The sequence below is a fragment of the Canis lupus genome, chromosome 7, assembly GCF_048164855.1.
Source record: "Canis lupus baileyi chromosome 7, mCanLup2.hap1, whole genome shotgun sequence".
Classification (NCBI taxonomy): Eukaryota; Metazoa; Chordata; class Mammalia; order Carnivora; family Canidae; genus Canis; species Canis lupus.
Genome location: NC_132844.1, coordinates 8714843 through 8736052, shown reverse-complemented (window position 1 = coordinate 8736052; position 21210 = coordinate 8714843). Strand labels below are relative to the sequence as shown.

The 21210-nt window shown below is 39.4% G+C and overlaps 1 protein-coding gene across 1 annotated transcript in view; it reads left to right on the top strand.

The window, feature by feature from the left end:
• The window catches only part of LOC140636369 (beta/gamma crystallin domain-containing protein 1-like), a gene marked incomplete at its 3' end in the record, with an annotated part of 152781 nt that overhangs the window by 78150 nt on the left and 53421 nt on the right, over positions 1–21210 (top strand). Inside the window, exon 2 of the mRNA XM_072831611.1 lies at positions 5277–5415. Within this exon, the coding sequence (XP_072687712.1) occupies positions 5277–5415 (139 nt within the window). The remainder of the gene's footprint in view (positions 1–5276; positions 5416–21210) is intronic.

Sequence of the window (21210 nt, the reverse complement as noted above, 5' to 3'; positions counted from 1 at the left end):
CCAGGGTCCTGGGATCTAGTCCCGCATTGGACTTATGGGGAGCCTGCTTCTCCCTCGGCCTGTGTCTCTGCCTCTCTCTCTCTCTCTCTCATGAATAAATAAATAAAATCTTTTAAAAATAAATAAAAAATAAAACATTGAGGGGCCCAGGATTATGGAGGCTGATTGGACCAGAGAGTGTTACTTTTTATAGAAACACTTGAAAATATAAAGTAAAATAAAATAAAATAAAGGATGAGTAGATTGATGATCTTGTGCAACCAGTAGATGGCAGAGTTTCTGTGTTAAAAGCTACTACCGTTTGCTGGTGCTCAGTACTTCTGTGAATGTCAGAGTATTCTTTATATAGCTAAAACTCTGAGAATGTTTTAGATTTTTAAAACTTGAATGAATATAGAAAATTATATTTATATCTCCATCCCACTGTGATCATGAAACTCATCTGCGGAGAACTTGAAATTAGTCTCTGACCTGGGGAGTCAGGTGGGTTTCTGTACCCCCATCTCTGCCATTCTTGTTTCTATATTATTTCACGGTTGAGCCTGATAAATATGCTAGCTCAAAGTAACATCTACATGATACCCAGTAAGCTGTTAGCAAGAAATGTTAACTGACATTCATATACACAATTAAAATAACTGGTATTTACTGAGCACCTACTATGTGTCAGTACTAAGCTAATAAGCATTAGTTGATTCTTTTATGAGCATTAGCTAATTTAATTAATTTAATTCAATTCTCACGACTATCTGGTTATCATCCCTATCTTGTAGATGAGGGAGCTGAGGCTTAAAAAAATTATGTAACTTGCCAAGATCACATAACTAATGGCTAGGCTGGTAGGGCTTGAAATCTGAGTGCACACCACAGCTATACTCCATTTCCTTTTTAAAAAAAAATTATTTATTCGAGAGAGAGAGAGAGAGAGAGAGGCAGAGACACAGGCAGAGGGAGAAGCAGGCTCCATGCAGGGAGCCTGATGCAGGACTCCGTCCAGGGACTCCAGGGTCACACCCTGGGCTGAAGGCGGTGCTAAACCCAGAGCCACCCAGGGATTCCCCCCACATTCCATTTCCTATTCAGCTGAGAAAAATAGAAGTCTGAATACTTTGCTTCTGAAAGAAAAACCCATTCTGTACATCTAAAACCCTTGGTTTCCAAGTAAATATACATGCTTGTTTGTTTTCTGGAGATAGGACAGATTTACATGGCTCTATGGTGACACTGTCATCGTTTGCCCCTTTGTGAGCCTCGGCATAGAAGTCAGACTTCCAGTTCCATTCTCATGACTAATCAGCAGGGCCCATAGTTCTGTCAGCCTCATGGTTTCTCAGAACCATTGTCTCTTCAAATCTGCAGTGAGGGGACTGCACCAGGTCATCTCTAGGGCCTTTTCAAGTCTAGAATGTTCTGCTGGTGTGTGTCCATAATAATAGAGAGCTACCATTTAGCAGTTGCAGCAAAAACAAAACAAAACTAAAACAAAACTACACAATTATTAGTTAGTGAATTAAAAGTTTTCTCTCTTTCTTCATGGCCAGGAAACTTATGTAGCTATACAACTACTGCCTTGATTCAGAAGTGTGGTTCTAGGGCAGCCCGGGTGGCTCAGTGGTTTAGTGCCCCCTTCGGCCTGGGGTGTGATCCGGGAGACCTGGGGTCGAGGCCCACATGGGGCTCCCGGCATGGAGCCTGCTTCTCCCTCTGCCTGTGTCTCTGCCTCTCTCTCTCTCTCTCTCTCTGTGTCTCTTATGAATAAATAAATAAAATCTTACAAAAAAAAAAGTGTGGTTCTAATAGCCGGGGTTTTGAGCTCTCATGAGGAAATCATTCAGTGCAGCTGGAAGTCCCTTGAGTAACTTTGAAATCACAGCTCCAAGGCTTACTGGAACACACTGAGTTCTTTCAGCAGACAATAGATGGCAGCACAGCATCAATTTGTACGCTGTAGTTAAACCGAAACTTTACCTAGTGTCCCATTTTATTTTGCATGAACATTATCTCTGAAGCAAGAATTATTAGATAAAAGGGGGGCCTGGTTGGCTCAGTTGTTAGAGCATGGCGACTCTTGATCTCGAGGTCATGAGTGCAAGCTCCATGTTGGGCATAGAGCCTCCTTAAAAAAAAAGAATTATCAGACAACGAAACTCATTTAATTGGCTTGATATAAGGCTACGTGTATTAGAATGCTTGAGGAACAACTTGATGAAGTAGACCAAATTAGGAAAACTTGAACCAGGTTTATAGGAAGCAAATGAGGTTTATGCTTCAAGAGCCACTCCCAAGCCTTTGGGAGAGGTCCCAACGTTAAAAATTGTGAAAATGTAAAATAACTTGTTTTCTTTTTCTTAAAGAGGGTCCTCCAAATTATATAAGCTTCAAGCCACACAAAGCTTGGATTTGTCTGGAAATAGCCTTGTGGCTTTTAACTTAGGAAAAGGTAGACAATCTTGCCATTATTAATTTTCTACCAGCTTAATCTCCAGGGAAAAGGGCAATCTGGTTTTTAAAACCAAGCCAAATAAAATGGAAACAGGGAGAGTTACTGGATGAGCTGGCAAATATTCCACTTATTTATGAGTCTGAGTAAAGTGAATGACCTAATGCTGAAACTCTTTTCATTTCTGGCAACATATATGCCAAAATAAGGAAAGTACAGATTGTAATTAGCAAATTAATAAATCTCCTCCGCTAAAACTCCAGATCAGTATGGCAGTGTTTGGGGGGATTTCATTTTATTTTGTCTTACTTTTTTCTTAAGCCAAGAGATATTGTCCTTAATAAGAGACCAGTAGTGACTATTCACAAAGAAAACTGTACTTCCATTTACAAATCTTAACTTTCTCACCAGGGAGCCAAGCTCAGCCTTTCTTATGATTACCTGTAGCCTACTCAGGATTTAAACGAAAATTTACCCTTAGGAAAAGAAAAATTAGCAACCTTTCCAATTGGCCTTTCCCGTTGCACACACCACTTACTAAGGTTAGCTTGTAGGCCAGGGAGATTTATCATGTCTCACTCCTTGTATAACTATTTTTCAGAATTAATAGTGCCCCCTTAAGGAGCTCCTATGTCCACTAGGCCTTAATACCCTTGAGGGCAGGGAGTGGGTTTGTTGGTCTTATGTACTTTGACAGATGACACAGAGAGATGTCAAAATGCTTGCTGAAAGAATGAAGCTAGATGTTGTTAAAGAGTCACTGTATGGCCTAGGGATCCTCCAGCACGATTCTGGGTCTATTATTTCTGTGTAATAAATTGTGAAGACTGGTTTCAGCAGACAAACTTGCATAATAAGTTTGCTATGAATACAAGTTCCGTGTCTGACACTCTAGAGAGGAACTAGAAATGCTCCTGGGGTGACCTGAGCATCTAGAGTTGGGTGAGAGACTGTCCTGAAGTTGGGCTCTACTTGTGAAACCCTCCCAGCCCACATATCCCGTGGCCTTCTCTAGCTCCTTGATTGAGTCCTGGAGCCAAGTTTGAAATAATGGCACCTGTAACCAGGTACACAGCCATTCTGCCTGTATCTGGGTCAAGAGGGAAGAGAAGTAAGCCAACACGTCATCAGCCTCCTGCCCTCAAGGGAAGGTGAGAGGTTATTGGCTGTACTACAAACACTCAGAATTTCCTGCTTCAGAATATGGATGGAGCAAGCACCACTTCTGGACTATCTATAGTATTCCTCCCTCTATAGTATTCCTCCCCTTCCTCTGGCCATTGAAAAACTGAACCTACCTTCTATTTCTTCTGCAAATTATTAAACCTTGGATTTTTAGTTCTCTTTCCACTTCATTAACATTCTTCACTCAAAGACATTATCCGACTTCAGTATCTTTATTCCAGCCTTAATTCCATGGTTAAGAAATATATCAACCCTTGTATCACTTAGGATGCTCAATTGCAGGTAACCTAACTCAAAATGGCTTAAAGAATAGAGCATTTATAAAAAATAAAAAATATAAAAAATAAAAAAGAATAGAGCATTTATTATGTACCATAGTGAGAACTCTAGAACTAGGGCAGGTCTAGGATTTGTTAATCCAGTTGCTCAACAATATATTTGAAGACTCGAACTCTCATATTTCTGTCCCCTTTCTGCTCCATCTATTCTCCTTTGGCTAATGCCACTCATGGTTCTAAAGTGGCTGTCACATTCATCATATGCAGACATGACACTGGCTTGCAGGGTAGAACTAGTTTTGTTTTGTTTTGTTTTAAAGATTTTATTTATTTATTCATGAGAGACACAGACAGAGAGAGGCAGAGACACAGGCAGAGGGAGAAGCAGGCTCCATGCAGGGAGCCTGACGTGGGACTCGACCCTGGGTCTCTAGGATCACACCCTGGGCTGAAGGCAATGCTAAACCGCTGAGCCACCCGGGCTGCCCAAGAACTAGTTTTTTCTGTAAACCTTCTTTTAAGAGAAAGACCTTCCACTGATTCCTTCAGCAGACCCCCTCACATCTCATTTGCACAAGATAACTCAGGCAAAGTACAAATCCTTTAGAGAGACAGACCTAAATCAATCGGGTAATATTAGCAAGAGAGATGTATAGGCCTATACACCAGTTACTGGTGAGGGGAACAGGACACCAGGAATAGACCAGTTACAATCAACTACTGAGCCAGAAGTGAGTGGCTTCCTCTGAGGCATGTGGAGGATGGATATCTGAACAAAATCAGGGTTATTAGTGAATTAAAAGTATGTGGTGGTGGTGAGGTGTCTGGGAGTTTGAATAAAGGAAATGGTTTTGGGTAGGAAACCACCAGGGTGTGCAAAAACACTCTGCCTTCATTGCTTTGCATTTCTTTGGACTCTAATAGATATTAATCCTGGAATGAATCCTGTTCCCTGGCATAGCCTAGATCCCTCTCCTAATGGATTTATTACTTTATTTCCAATGTTCAAGAAATTTACAAATGACTTTTTCTCTTCTCTTAAGAGCAATGACAGCAGAGAAACCAAGAAATCATAAAATGAAGTTGGATTGCCCACCCCTATCTATAAATATCTATAAATCTACCTATCTAGCTCGGATTTTGTTTTCTGCAAGAGGTTTAAAAGAATTCTGTTGACCACATGGTGAGGTCCTCATGGTTTATTCCTAAATGTGTGTGACACTGCCAAATTATCTACAATCCTATGTAGGCTTTGAAAAATGATTCCTCATTTTGGCTAATTGGAAATATACAGACAGAAATGTACCGTTGGGTTTCTTGAGTTTCCAGAGTTCTTAATAGGTTTTTGACATAACCGTTTCCATTCTTTACAGAGCTTTGGAGGTAGTGGTTGGAGGTCATGTGGCTCCAGATTGCCAGACATTTGCACTGCATCGTGAGGAATCCCAGCTCCTTGACACTACCAGTGCGATACCTGGCCCTTTTCCTATGGAACCTGGAATGTTTAAAAAGGTAATGCTTCATCTCCAATATTTGGCTCCCAGGATAAATACTTTAATGAATTAAAATATGGTAAGATAACCCTTGTCTGAAAAACACACACTTAAAAATGTAAATTTTAAAAAAGACATTATATATCAAAGCACCATGATAATAAATAATGAGTCTCAAGGGATGAGTGTGAATCTTTGCTCTATGCTGCCTTTAGATGTTCTTCCTCATTGTCATGGGTGCCTTTTGCCTACCTTTTTTCTTTTTTCACACAGACTGCATTTTAACTCAAAGGCATGCAAAGTAAAATAGGACATCAATATTTGGAATTCCCATAAAAAGCACTTATATTACTTCCTACTGCAAGGATTTTAGAGTTGTTATTATATCAGCAGTTACTCCTTAATATCTAGATGTCTGTCTAGAAAGTTCTGATTTGATTGTATTGTCTTAAAAAAAAGAGCTTCCGCCGAGGTGGGAGATAGAGAAGTGGATGCATGTTACCCATATTCATTCATTCATAAAAGAATATTACTCACGTTCTTGTCTGCAGCAAGAAATACAATGATGCCTTTAGTCATGGTGTGAGAGCTCGTGTAGCTGCCAGGCTTTGAAGGTTGTATAATACATTTCTTGTTACAACCTATTACTTTTTTTTTTTTTATTTATGATAGTCACAGAGAGAGAGAGAGAGGCAGAGACACAGGCAGAGGGAGAAGCAGGCTCCATGCACCGGGAGCCCGATGTGGGATTCAATCCCGGGTCTCCAGGATCGCGCCCTGGGCCAAAGGCAGGCGCCAAACCGCTGCGCCACCCAGGGATCCCTACAACCTATTACTATAAGAAATCCTCTCCCACCAAAAAAAAATTTGCCTTGGTAATGCTATATCCAAAAAGTTAATTATTGGGACACCTGGGTGGGCTCAGTGGTTGAGCGTCTGTCTGACTTTGGCTCAGGGCGTGATCCTGAGGTCCCAGGATCGAGTCCCACAGGGGGCTCTCTCAACGGAGCCTGCTTCTCTTCCCTCTTCCTATGTCTCTGCCTCTCTCTGTATATCTGTCATGAATAAATAAATAAAATCTAAAAAAAAAAAAGTTAATTATTAGTGCAAGATGAAAAGTTCTGGAGATGGGATGCACAACAATGTGAATATACTTAATGCTCCTGAACTGTATACTTAAAAGGACTAAGATGGTAAATTTTATCTTATGTGTATTTTATCACAATTTGGAATAAAAAAATTAATTATCTAGTGATGAAAGCAGTAAAGAAAAAAAAGGACATGATGAGATTGTTAGTTCATATTTTATATTTTATTAGAACATGATAAAAGTGGGTAGGGAAATTCAATAGAGAAGCTTTGTAACTCAAAACAGCATAATATCAATCAAAGTGCCAGAAATATAAAATTAACTTTTGTAAAACATTGAAGTAAGAATCAAATTTAAATTTCAAAAGTTAAATAAGCTGGCTTTCTGTATTTTATGCTTATATTCAGGCTAATTTCACATTTTAGCCTTCTATCTTTATAATAGTTTATAACTGTAAATTAAACCTAATAAATCCAGTCACTGGTCCTAGCTAGAGTTTCAGGTTGTTTACTACATTTGTCTTTTAATAACTTAAAATAAAAATAATTTTGTCAGTATCAAGCCATTAACTATCCCACGATGTTAACTCAAGTCCAGGAGAAAATGGGTGGCAACATTCAGTGTTGGGCACAAAACAAACCCCCTGAGAGCGATGACCAAGAAGGGTGTATGGGAAGGGCCCTTCTCCCAGATTCACAGCCCAAAGACAGGCCTATCTTCTTCCTGGTGATGGTATGCCACGTAGACATGGTCTCTCCACCCTTGCTTGTTCTCCCAGGGTGCAGTCAGGGAGCCCCGGACACTGGGGAGCCGATGGGGAGAGGCCCCCAGGCCAACGCAGAGCGTTCAGTACTGGGAGGGTGGGCAGGGACAGGGAGGCTTGCTGCCAGAAACAGGTGAACTGGGAACCCGGGGTAGCAGGGAGCCAGAGCAGATAGAGAAAGGCAAGAAGGTGAAGGAGGAAGCAAGCAGAAACCGTCATTCTGGCTACACTGTCTCTGAGTGTCACCTGAGGTGGGGTCAGCCAGGCACCGCCTGTGACTCTACTCTTATCACACCTTCCCCCTAAGCAATGGCCAAATACCCACAACAGGAAGGTTTGGCGCTAAAGTCCACTTCTGGGTCTGCCTATTGTCTCTCTTCCTCACTCTCTGCCTCTCTCCCTCCATCTCCTTGCCCCCTCTCCCCCTCCACCATCCCTCTTTCTTATTCCTGCTCTCTCTGGGCTCTGGCTCTCTTGGTCTTTCTCATCTACATATTCTACTAGGCCTGGACAAAAGGAACAGACTTTCTCTTTCCTGCTGATGTGTTCTCAACTTTGTCACTTGAGATCATGGCTGAGAAGAGTTAAGTGGATTATTCTTAAAAAGTGCAAGACATCCCCCCACACTGACCTGGCCAGTCTCATTAAGAAACAAAAGTTAACTCCACTTAGATTCTGGGTGGTCCATACCTACTGTGAGTGCCTGTGTGCCAGGGCACTTCTCACACTTACCAAAGTACCCTGCTCTTAGTCTGCTCTGCAATGAGCCTGGTCACTTCCTTCGAGAATCAGCACATTTATTAGGCTGGGACATCAGGACTGCCCTTGGCATCTTCCCCAGGCAGAAGGCCATAAATTCTTCTTAAGATTCTTAAGTTGACCTAGCCCTCTTGGTTATATGTATTTATTCAAATGAGTGTTTTAATTTCTATTTGCATTAAAGTTAAGCAAATTGCCTTTCCCCAAACAGCCAGAATCTATTCATTCTCTTTATTTGTTCTGTACATTTTATTATTGCATTTGTTTATTTAACATGCTGTTAAAATTCCTTAGACATTCTTTAGAGATGACAATACTATATTAAATCCTTCAATTAATATAAGATGACATTTACTATACCTGCTTGTGTAAACGGAAATATGGATTTATAATTACAAAGACAGTATCACCTCTCAAATGCATATATACATCAGGTAGAGAAAAAAGCTATAACAAAAATCAAAATAGAATATTACTAGAATTCAAATCTTAGTTGGGAAAAATCACCAGGGATTTTATATTTATTTACAGAACAATCTTTCCTTTAAATGACCACATTAAAAAAATAATAATAATAAATGACCACATAAAATCTTTAGTGCATTTGAAAGCAGAAGATATGTTTATGTAAAATGTTTATATTTCTAACAAACCATTTTTTCGTGTTAGAGAAAAGCATAAGGAAGTGGTATCATTAAATGAAAACATATATTCTGTATATAAGTGACAATCATGTTGAGTCATTCTTTGCATATAAGAGAGAATTTACATTGTAGGTTCTTAAGTGTTTTGTTATATTTATGTACTTACATTTATCATGTCATATTTTCTGCTTACTTCATTTCATAAGTGAAGATGTCTTAATTCCACTACATGGAAGTATTTCTGGGACATGAAAGAACACTCTTTATTAAATTAAAGCATTTCTTTAAAAACAAGTAGAACAAGATACTGAGCAATGTAATGTTAATTAAAATCAGTATCTTCAAAGAAAGCAATTACCTTAATGAGAATTTCTATGATTTCTAGTACAAAAATCATTTAATCCCTTTTCAGTCATACTCACTTATTTTGATCTAGAAAATTCTATGTGACTATAGTGATTATAAGTAAAATTTTAATCATTTTGGAAACAAGTTCAAACAAGTAAAATGGAATAAACAGGTATAGTAATTATTTGATTAATTCAAGCGAAAAACTATTGTACTTTAACCATTTGGATGCTCTCATTCTTGATGACCTGGATAAAGCCTCTATTTCCCATTATCTTTAAGTGTGTTTGCATGTGTACTTTTTTTTTTTAAAGATAGATTTATTTATTTATTTATTTATTTATTTATTTATTTATTTATTTATTTATTTATGACAGAGAGAGAAGCAGAGTGTGTCACAGGCAGAGGGAGAAGCAGGCTCCATGCCGGGAGCCCGACGTGGGACTCGATTCCAGGACTCCAGGATCACACCCTGGGCCAAAGGCAGGTGCTAAACCGCTGTGCCACCCAGGGATCCCGCATGTGTACTTTTTAAAAGAAAAAATAAGGGATCCCTGGATGGCTCAGCAGTTTAGCACCGCCTTTAGCCCAGGGTGTAATCCTAGAGACCCGGGATCGAGTCCCACATCAGGCTCCCTGCATGGAGCCTGGTTCTCCCTCTGCCTATGTCTCTGTCTCTGTCTCTCTCTCTCATGAATAAATAAATAAAATCTTTAAAAAAAAAAGAAAAAGGGATCCCTGGGTGGCGCAGTGGTTTGGTGCCTGCCTTTGGCCCAGGGCGCAATCCTGGAGACCCGGGATCAAATCCCACGTCGGGCTCCCGGTGCATGGAGCCTGCTTCTCCCTCTGCCTATGTCTCTGCCTCTCTCTCTCTGTGACTATCATAAATAAATAAAAATTAAAAAAAAAAAAAAAAAAAAAAAGAAAAAAGAAAAAATAAGCCCCTGACCCCCTCAAAAAAAGAGGGTAACTATAATCTATAGAGGAGAATCGGTGTTTTTCCTTCAGAAGTCACTTGTATAGATTTTAATCTTGTTGATGTTTCTCTGCCCCATCATTCAGGAAACACATGTGAATCTCTGATCTCACTCTTTGAGATTGGAATGCTCCCAAATCATTGAAACAGACAGGTATCTGCTTTAGTCTCAGCTATCTCAGAGATGGTTCTACCACAATCATTTTTGACAGCTTTTATTGCCTAACTCATCTTAAAATGGTTAAGGTGGAGCATCTTCCAGTTTCCAGCCTGGTTATTCTAGTTTAGTCAAAAAGTGTAACAATCCAATTTAACAAGCATTGGTTATGGTAGAAAAGAAAAAGCCATTTTCTAACATTTTCATTTCCATGCTGGTTCACCACTTTGAGAGGTGATGCCCCATTTTCCTGTCTACCCCATTATTTCTCTTCTCTCTCTCTCTCTCTCTCTCTCTCTCTAGCTGCTCCACATGGGTCCACTGATGTTTCTCTGAATGCTCAACTCCCAGCCTTACTTCATTTCTTAGGCCAGACCAAGTTCAAAATATGAATACTCAAGACCTCAGACTTGTTCACTCCACTCCCATCCTGCTTTATCCCACAGAACATTGTATTGTGTCTTGTCCACTTTTGGGTTAGCCTAAGACACAGTATGTAAACATTGATCACTGGGCTCTCACATTTTGTCTCGAGACACCCCAGCTGCTAATCTTACCAAGGACAGTTCTAATATCATCATGCAAAAAGTAGGACCTTCCAAATCCTAAAGTCTAACTTCCAACCCTCACCCTGAGACATTTACTAAGGTTAGACCATCTCTATCATGATTTAAAGGACTTACAAGTATTATCCATCCATTCCAACGCTACATTTCACCTTCCTATTGGCACTTAACCTAAAATCACCTGTTCCATCGGTGTTGTGAATAGAAACTGCTGAGCCCTTGGGCCTTCCTTGTCCTAAATGTCTGCTATCATCACCAGCCAGATCTTACTATCATTCCATCCCACCTTGACCTGGGACCAGTCATATCCGCGCAGGTAGGTCTACTGCCCAGCTTCAATCTCTTACCCTTACCAGACCATCTTAAGAGTCTCTCTGTGTTCTATCAGTACTGATCTAAAAATTTAGATATACTGTTAGAAAACAAAATTAAAGATAGAGAACGATGTGTATAGCATATTACATTTTGTGCAAAAGTTAGGAGATTAGAAATTAATGTCTTTGTAGGTTCATTAAGAAAATATAAAAGGTCAGGGGTCACCTGGGTGGCTCAGTTAGGCGTCTGCCTTCAGCTCAGGTCATGATCCCAGGGGCCTGGAATCAAGTCCCACATTGAGCTCCCTGCTTAGCAAGGAGTCTGCTTCTCCCTCTCCCTCTGCCTCTGTCCCTCCCTACAACTGTGCTCTCTCGGGAACACTCTCTCTCTCCCCCTCTCTCAAATTAATAAATAAATAATCTTAAAAAATATAGAAGGATAGAAGTAAAACTAATTACCTGTGTTAGGGGTGGGGGGAATGAGCAGATAGGGGACATGTTCAGGAGAGACTTCTTGCTGTATACTTACTTTCTCATATTTTGAATTTTGAGCTATGTGAAGGTGTTACGTATTCAAAAAAATTTTAAGCAGAGGAATGAATAGGTATGATTTAACTTATGTGATTAAAGTTAAATTACAGTGGTTTAGGTATACATGTAATTTTTATGATTCTCTGATTTGTTGTAATCTGAGGGACTACTGTCTGAGGGACTGTCTGAGGAACTACTGTTCCCACATGTCCTTAGTGGGTCATTCTACTCCCTTTGCAGATATTTCTTTCCATGCCTACCAAGTCTTTCCACGTTTTGTCTACTCGTCCTTTAGGGTCTTACTCAAACAGCTCTTCCTTTGTGATGTCGGCCTCAGAAAAGTTGTTTATTTTCCTCATTATTGCTGCCATTTACCTTGGACGTCATACCCCAAACTCAGCACTCACCATACCATACTAATTTTACAAGTCTCCTTCTTTACTGGACTAGGAGGCCCCAAGGACCAGACTGTATTCATGTGGCTGGAACATTAGCTACGCATTTTGCATGAATGAAATGTTGTATATTTACCATAAACAGCAATAGAAAAACAATGCTATTGCGAAGGTGCCGCATGTCAGTTAGTTCTAGTACAAATTTCATTTTTACTTAAGCTTTCAAAAGTAGAGCAGGAAAGCTCACCAAACACATGTGTTATATGTACATAAATAGGCCACATGTGGGCAGCAGAAAGAGAATGTGGCCATTTCCAGAGCATGCCTCCACCTTCTCCTTCAGCACTTGTGCTGTGGAGTTGCAAAGATCAAGGTTGAGCTGGGTGGCATAGAAAGCACTTCTTTGTCTCTGAAAAAGCCTGGTATTATTGGGTGCAGCTGGAGCTGCCTTTACCACATAGATTTCATAGCTTGGCCATTCTATAGGCTAGAGAATGTTGCTTTGTATCCTAAGTAAGGCATTACAAACAGCAGGATATGGTATACCAGCTGTTCTTCTCGCCAGAGTTAAATGTGGGGCCTTATATGAAAAAAATCGATTGCCTATGTATAGCTAGCTTTGGAAAAATCAGGGTATCTCTGTGGTACCACGCATTTGAAGGTATCATGGTCACCAGGATGCAGCAGGAAATAGTGAGTAGTTTGTTTTTCTTTTACGTCAAATATATGTGTTGTCTTCCTTTGAGGTAATGACTGTGGATGCTGTTTGTTCACATATATAAAAATAAACATATAAATATATATTAGCCAGTCCATTTCCTGTCCTAATCCAAACTAGAAGGCTTTGACTGTGATAGGCAGGTAGGGTTTTCAGGGCTTTTAAAAAATGTGATAATATATCTATTTTTCTTCTAAAGATTATATCTGCTTGGTGCAAAAACTTTCTGATAGTCTGAAACATACAAGACAAAGACTTAAATTCTCTCATCACCTCTGAAGTTAGCTAGTTTGGTGTGCATCTTTTCAGAATTTTTTCTTAGGCATTTATGTAAACAGAGTTAGTCCATTTGTGCTTTTCCTACCAAAAGAGATCATACACTGCATATAAGTCTCTAACTTGTTTTTTAACTTATCAACCTTTATGATCATCTTTTCTTTTTTTTTTTAATTTTTATTTATTTATGATAGTCACAGAGAGAGAAAGAGAGAGGGGCAGAGACATAGGCAGAGGGAGAAGCAGGCTCCATGCACCGGGAGCCCGATGTGAGATTCGATCCCGGGTCTCCAGGATCGCACCCTGGGCCAAAGGCAGGCGCCAAACCGCTGCGCCACCCAGGGATCCCTATGATCATCTTTTCAAGCTAGTACTATAAATATGCCTTTGAATTGCTACAGAGTATTTCATATGTGTAACAGAATATAATATTACATAATAGGTATACTGTTATATAGTTTACCAATCTTTATTTTTGGACATTTAAGTTATTGCCACTTTTTTTAAAAGTAAATTCTACCCCCAATATGGGGCTCAAACTCATGACCCTGAGATCAAAAGTTGCACGCTCTATTGACTAAGCCAACCAGGCACACAAACCTCCACTTTCTTACTTCTAACAACAAAACTGTTTCTATGGGATTTTTTGGTTAGTATTTGTGTGTTATAAATTCCCTCGTAACAGAATTACTGAGTTAAAACACACTTATTTCTAAATGTTAAAGATGATAATATCTTTATTATCAAATTGCCCATAAAAAGTTTTTATCAATCTAAGCTCCCAACCAAAGTGAATGAATGTGCCTATTCTTCTACCACTTTATAAATGTTATATATAATCAGTCTTCTTCTTTTGCCCATCTGTTGGCATCTCATTGTTTAAATTTGCAGTTCTTCAATTAAAAAAGAGGTTGAGCTCTTTTTTTGCTTATTGTCCATTTCTATTTCTTTGGTGAATTATCTTTTCATGCTCTTTGATCATTTTTGTATTGGATTGGTTATCCTGCTGAAGATATTGTGATAAATAATCATTGGTATCCAGAATTGATAAAAATTGTGTTCTTGTATGGGGCATTTTAATCTTTGTGTATCTTCTTCTTTTTCAACAATGTAGTGTTCTGTCATCCAACCAGGATTTAAATTTGTTGCGTTTGTGGGGGTGGGGGTTTTGTGTGGGAGGAGCTATTAAATGGTGAAAAACCAAAATGCCTTTCTGCCCTTATTGGAGAGGGGCTATCAGGATTGGGACTTCTGAAATATTTTCTGGTCACACATGCAATGGAATTAAATGAAGGTCTCAGAAGAGTAACTGAAATACCCTTTCCTTTCATTCATTCTAGTTCTGCTTCTGTATATCTTTCAGTCTCTGTGCAATTAAATTTCTTGCACTTGCTATTTAAAGTATTGAATTGTCTCAGACTCAAAGCATAGAGGACTGAAAACATTTAAATTAATGTTCTCTGGGATTCTGTTTTCAGCTCTAGTCAAGACAAATCCATTTCCTTCAAGAATATTGGGTGGTTAAAAAAAAAAAAAAAAAAAAAAAGAATACTGGGTGGTGACCAGTATGTGCAGCTTGCTGTAAGGAATCACTAATGATTGTAAAGCCTGGGGCATATACAAAGCTCTGCATAAGTACTAATTACTATTATTGGTCTCTGACATCCTTAAATTTTAAGCTGAATTCCTACCACCTAATGCAGTACAGGGGGAAATTAAAGCTCTTGTGACATCATCCCCATAATAAAGAGGAGTCCCTGGCCAGTGATGCTCATTTGTTTTCGTGAGGACATTTAGAGAGGATCATATCATCATTTTGACTGAAGAGATGAAAAATTGGGGATTTATCTTCTTTTGAATCGATGAAGAGTCTTTCCCTAATCATAGTAGGTCAAAAATCCTTCATTGGGGATCCCTTCTTTTGCTAAGAACAAAGGCTTCTGGCTGCACTCTGAACCCATTTGGGCCAGTTGGAACCATCTGTGGCTGCGTATGTAGCTCTGGACTCCACTTCTCTGCTCCACTTCTGCAATACTTATTATTCTCTCCTGAGGAAAATCTGAAGACTGGTCCCATCCAGAGCCTCGATGGGGGGTCGGACCTGCTGCGGCTGTGGCTGTGGCAGGTGCAATGCATGTGCCACTACTCGGAGCACGAGTATTGAGTATCGGAATAGGTGGCCTGACTCCCGGAGTAGATGTGAAAACTCCAGAAACAGGGACTATGATCGGGATCTTGAGGTAAGTCCTTGCTGAGGGAATCCTTCTGAGTCACTGATTTGTGCGGTGTCTCTTTAATAATGTTTGAGTATGAAGTCTGTGATTGTGAATCAGTATCTATTACTGTTATGCAGGACTAATGCCATTCTAGGCTCATATATTTGCAAGTATCCTGGGTACTATTCATTAATATATTCACTTAGATAACTTTTTATTTATCTTAGGGTTGAACAGCGGTTGGTTAGAGCTTAACCAGCAAAGGAAATGCCTGTGAAGGTAGCTCCTGCTGGGTACTGTTCTCTGAGACTTAGTCCTCTCTCTCCTCTAGCCTTTTCAGAACTTCAGTGCCGGGAAAGCAGCAAGCTACCTTATCTTCTCTCAAAGGCCACTTTCCTTTGGATTGGGTTCATTTGCAGTATGCCAAGTTCTTATTTGAATCAGATATTAATAAATCTCATAAAGGTGCTTTGAGAAGTGCAAGGATTAGCTTAAGATTCCAGATTAACATCTCAGAATTGCTTTTTATGTACCTGATTTGACAGGAGATGTCTTAAGATTGAAAGGTCAGTCAAGGTCAACCCTGATCTTACTCATTATGCCCAGTTCCTGTTTGTAAAAGCCAGTGTGTTGTTTTAGTATTAAATCTTTTGTGCTACTTTGTAAGATGTGGGGTGGCCATCACCGCCAACCTGAGCTCTCCTTTGATGCTTATTTATCCTTCTCTTGTTCACCTACAATATTATATATTTGCTTTGTTTTCACATGATGGCTTTGAAGCTTTTGGAATGGAATGCGTGGAATGTGTATGTCAGACTAGTTTTTGTGATGTGCCCTAAGAAAAGCATGCCCTGGACACTTCTGATCTATTGTGTTTCTTCAGGGTACTGATTATAGTATAACCCATAATTTAATGAAGTAGGTAATAGCTTTAAATATATATATGCATATGCGTTTGTATGATATATATATATGTATGTATATATATGTATTTTTGTGTGTTCCACACAGTACTTTTGAAGAACATTTAATGCTGAAGTGACAGTTGAAAGTAGAGTAAAACATTTGAAGTTGGCAGTTTGCTGACCACATCCGTCAGATGGACCCTTATAGCTCTTCCTTATTTTAAGACAAGAGGCAAGGGACTAGTATATTAATTATTCTGTGTTTATGCCCATGATGATTGATTTGACTATCATTTCTTCTTAGTAAAGCTTTGACTTCTCTCTGTCATTTCACCTGATGACTTTCTCTTCTGGAAGCATCAAATACCACATATAGAGAGAGAAAAAAATTCACTATGCATAGATTTGTGTCCTTTGCTAATTATTGATTCATTATCAGCTACCAGGGGATATTTTTAATGACTTCTCACCAGCAACACGGAAGAAAATGTTCAGAGGGGGAAACAAAGATTGATGACTGGAGGACAAACAGACAGCCCTAACTGAAATGCTTAGAGCATTTGGGTACTATGTCATTTGGAGAGATCTCTGCGATTATGACACATGCAGCCTAAAAAAGAAAAAAGAAAGAAAGGAAGAAAAAGAATCTCTCCAAGGAAACCTGCATCATCTCAGGAAACATTGGACCATCTAATTGAATTCCCTGCAGATTTTGAATGAAGGTCTTAGAAACCTGAACGGGCTATTCGCCAAGATGGTCCCAATAACAACCCTAAATAATGAGTTTTTCACCCATTTGGTTGTTTTATTAGATTATTTTTTAAAAGATTTTATTTATTTATTCATAGAGACACAGAGAAAGAGAGAGAGGCAGAGACACAGGCAGAGGGAGAAGCAGGCCCCATGTAGGGAGCCCGACGTGGGACTCGATCCCGGGTCTCCAGGATCATACTCCAGGCTGCAGGCAGCACTAAACCGCTGCACCAGGGGGGCTACCCGTTTTATTAGAATCATAAAATGAAGAATGACTAACTTAGAAAATGAGGGACGTTGGGACTGTTTGGCATGGATGCTAAAACTCCCCTTAAGCCTCTCCCCGCTTGTGATGCTATCATTCACACCAGCACAGAGGACTTAGCCTTTGGATTCTCTCATAAATTTTGCCTAAAATAGCTAGTCAGAATGTTAGAATACTTGTAGGTTTTAGCAATTAAGTGAAGTTCCACCAAAAAGTATATGTTAATTCAAAATGCTGAATTTTTTCGGGACGCCTGGGTGGTTCAGCAGTTGAGCATCTGCCTTCGGCCCAGGGCGTGATCCTGGAGACCCAGGATCGAGTCCCACATCGGGCTCCCTGCATGGAGCCTGCTTCTCCCTCTGCCTATGTCTCTGCCTCTCTCTCTTTGTCTCTCATGAATAAATAAATAAAATCTTTAAAATAATTGCTGAATTTTTTCAGGTATTTTATAAAATGGCAATACATGTTATAACAATGACAAAGACCCATTAAAAACCCCTCTTTGATTTTTTTTTTCCTCTTTGATTTTCTGCTTTAAACCTGTAATAGTCTGAACTGGCTACGGCAATCTATTAAGTATCTGTGATTGCGAAAAATTATGCCTGACCAACATCTGTCCATCTCTAAAACTGATTAAAGAGTATCTCATTTGTGATGTTTCCCTACATTCTCAGCCGATATCATCTGACATCTCCCATGTTCTCAAGGAATTCCGTAATATCCCAAGTGATTTTCTCCATATTATTATTCAGAAGCCTATGTCTTCATCACTAGCATTCTCTAGGGCAGGACATTCCCATCTCATTGACACCTCATGCGGTACCTGACATTTAGAAGACACTCAACACATGGAAATGCAATGACTCGAAAAGTGAACTAGACAGCCTTGAATGTGGCTGAGAGACCAGAGCTCTGACTTGGGCCCTTCTTTAGACCAGCCACGTTAGCTTTGGTAGGTTATTTACCCTGCCCGGGTCCCAGCTTTTATATTTGTAAATTAGAAGATGGGAGCTGGATTAGCTAGTGCTCTGTGGAACCCTAGGGATGCCCTAAGGTGCCTCAGAGGCTGTGACAGGGAGAAAGGGCTGGATGGAAAAGTGGATGGGAGAGGAACTGAGGCTTCATGCCAGGTCCTCACTAGGAAGCTCACTTCTCTGTTCTCTACATATGCCTGAATCCCTGTGCAATTTCTTTTGCATTAAATGTTCTTCTGCTGGAAAAAAAAAAATCACGATAACAACTTGAGACTAGATTACATATAATGTTCCTCCACCTCCAGTGTCTTTTTATGTAAAAATTGTATTAACTCATCTCATTATCATGGCTTTTTCTTTCTTTTTTTATTTTTAAGATTTTATTTATTTATTCATGAGAGACATAGAGAGAGAGGCAGAGACACAGGCAGAGGGAGAAGCAGGCTCCATTCAGGGAGCCCACCATGGGCCATGGGACTTCTGGGGCTCCAGGATCATGCCCTGGGCCAAAGGCGGTGCTAAACCGCTGAGCCACCCGGACTGCCCGGACTGCCCGCCCGTCATGGCCTTTTCAAAGAAATTTTACATCACATTGCTCTCATTAGCTCCTTATTTGTATGCACCCCCGACACACACACAAGTCTTCTCTGCCCTGTATTTTACCTAGCAGACTTGTCTGTTACATCTTATAGTTATGTTTTAAACCTGAAATTAGCTGATTGTCCCTACTGAACTTTCTTTAGTTTGTACAATTGCTCTTACATTTAATGAATTATTTTGAGTTTTATTCCAATCTCTATGAGCAAAATAGTGACCATGAATATCTCGTTTCACCTACAAATCAGGTAAAGGCATTCTCAATTTACTTCCTTCTGGTCATTTAAAAAGTCAGTGAATAAAATGATATCCATGTTGGAATTGGGTGGGGGGGCAATAGTTGAATAACTGATAGTTTGAGTAAAATGATAGTTTGACCTTTCTGGGCTGCTATGAGTTGCTATGAGTTCTGATCTTGCTATGAGTTGTCTTCTCTGCCTTCACTGTTGTTTGTTGGTTTGGTTTTGTTTTTTTAAAGTAAGCTCTAGACCCAGTGTGGGGCTTGAACTCCTATCCTTCTGAGATCAAGAGTTGTATGCTCCACCAACTGAACCAGCCAGGCACCTCTCTACTTAATTAAAAAAATATATATTTGAGATATCAAATATTTTCAAGTTTGTGAGTAAATATTCATTGGTGGTCATCCAAAGTACTAAACGGAGCATCATATATTTTCACAGCATAAATAGTAATGAAGGAATTACTAGGTAGATTACAGGAGAGAAGGAAACAAGCACTAGAAGGTCAAAGTATACAAAATAAGGAAAGAGACTCAATACCCATGTACTCAGCATTCATTCAAAGCTCACTAAAAGTCCCTAGTGCTTCTGCAATTTTAGTGCTAACATTCTACCAGTGGCTTAAGCTTTGTTCCTTATGTTTGGTACATGTGCTATTTATTTATTCATTTCATGCTTGTTAATGAGGTACCTTGGGAGTTTCTCCTTTCAGTGAAAAATGGAAGGAAATGAAAGGGGAATTGTTGGGAGTACACTGACTAACTCAGTCACACAAATTGCCAACAACTTACCCTAAAATAAGCCTAAGAGGAATGACAAGCAAATTTTATTTAAGACTAAAAAATAAGCAGTATATCAGTTACATTTGGTACCATGTTCTATCTTACAATTCGGAAAGGCATCAGAATCAGGGTGGTAGTTGAACTCATGAGAAGATAAATCAAAGTACCATATGTTTGGTTAGAGAGAATGGTACAGAGAGGAATCTTAGGAAGTTGAACTTTCTTTAAGAATAAATATGGGGTGGAGGGGGCGAGGGAATGCCTGGGTGGCTCAGGGGTTGAGCATCTGCCTTTGGCTCAGAGCATAATCCCAGAGTTCCAGGATCAAGTCCCACATCGGGTTCCCTGCATGGAGCCTGCTTCTCCCTCTACCTGTGTCTCTGCCTCTCCCTCTCTGTCTCTGTCTCTCTCTGTCTTTCATGAATAAATAAATAAAATCTTAAAAAATAAAAAGAATAAATGTGAGGGGAGGGGTGGCACCTGGGTGGCTCAGTCAGTTAAGCATCTGCCTTTGGCTCAGGTCTTAATTCCAGGGTCCTGGGATTGAGTCCCATTCAGGCTCCCTGCTTGGTGGGGAGCCTGCTTCTCCCTCTCCCTTTGCTGCTCCCCCTGCTTGTGAGCCCTCTCTCTCTGTGTCAAATAATAAATAAAATCTTAAAAAAAAAAAAAAGAATTAATGTAGGTAGCGGTCCAATCTTTAAATACAGACAGAGGAAGTGTTGTAAGTCCTTGAGCAAAGAAGCATTCATGATGAATGAAATATTTCAGAGGTAGTGTCACTGATATTCTTGGTGTGATGGAAAGGTGGGGTTTAGGGAAATAAAAAACTTATCATAGAGGGGGACTAGAGTCTCAGAAATTGCCCAAAACACGTTAAAACAGTATGGGTTTGTATTAAGGTAGAAACTTCTACCTGAATGGGCTGAGGTCAAGAAATTTGTTGATAGATTATATATAGGAACAAAAGTGGATGGAATAAAAAGATTCTAAGGTTTTTAGTTTAGGAGGCTTTTAAAAAATAATGTTTCTGGTGGCAAGTGAAATTCTTCAGAAAGGAAGACTGCTTGCAAAAAAAAATCAATTTATTCTTTTTAGAAAATATCGATTGAAGTAGTAACTTGAAAACCAGGTAGAAAGTTTTAGAGTAACAGAACAAACAGTATAAAGAAATAGCCATGAAATACCATCAGACCAAATTAGAGACTGAAAATTTTCCATGTTTCTTGTTTTCTTTCTTTCTTTTCTTTCTCTCTCTTCTTTTTCTTTCTTTCTTTCTTTCTCCCTTCCTTTCTTTTGTAAATTGACATCAAAACTCACTTGGCAGCAAAATCTGACCTGAATTCTTTTTTTTTTTTGACCTGAATTCTTATGAGGCCATTTATTGTCTTTAATTATCCCAGTTAGCACGAATTGTCATACGTTTTTGCTGTAGATATTAATGTATTATGGTATATATGCATATCATCTTTCCCAAATCTGAAGATTTTTACTTTTAAAATACTTCCAGCCCCAGTAATTATGTATTATATTATATCATATATATTGT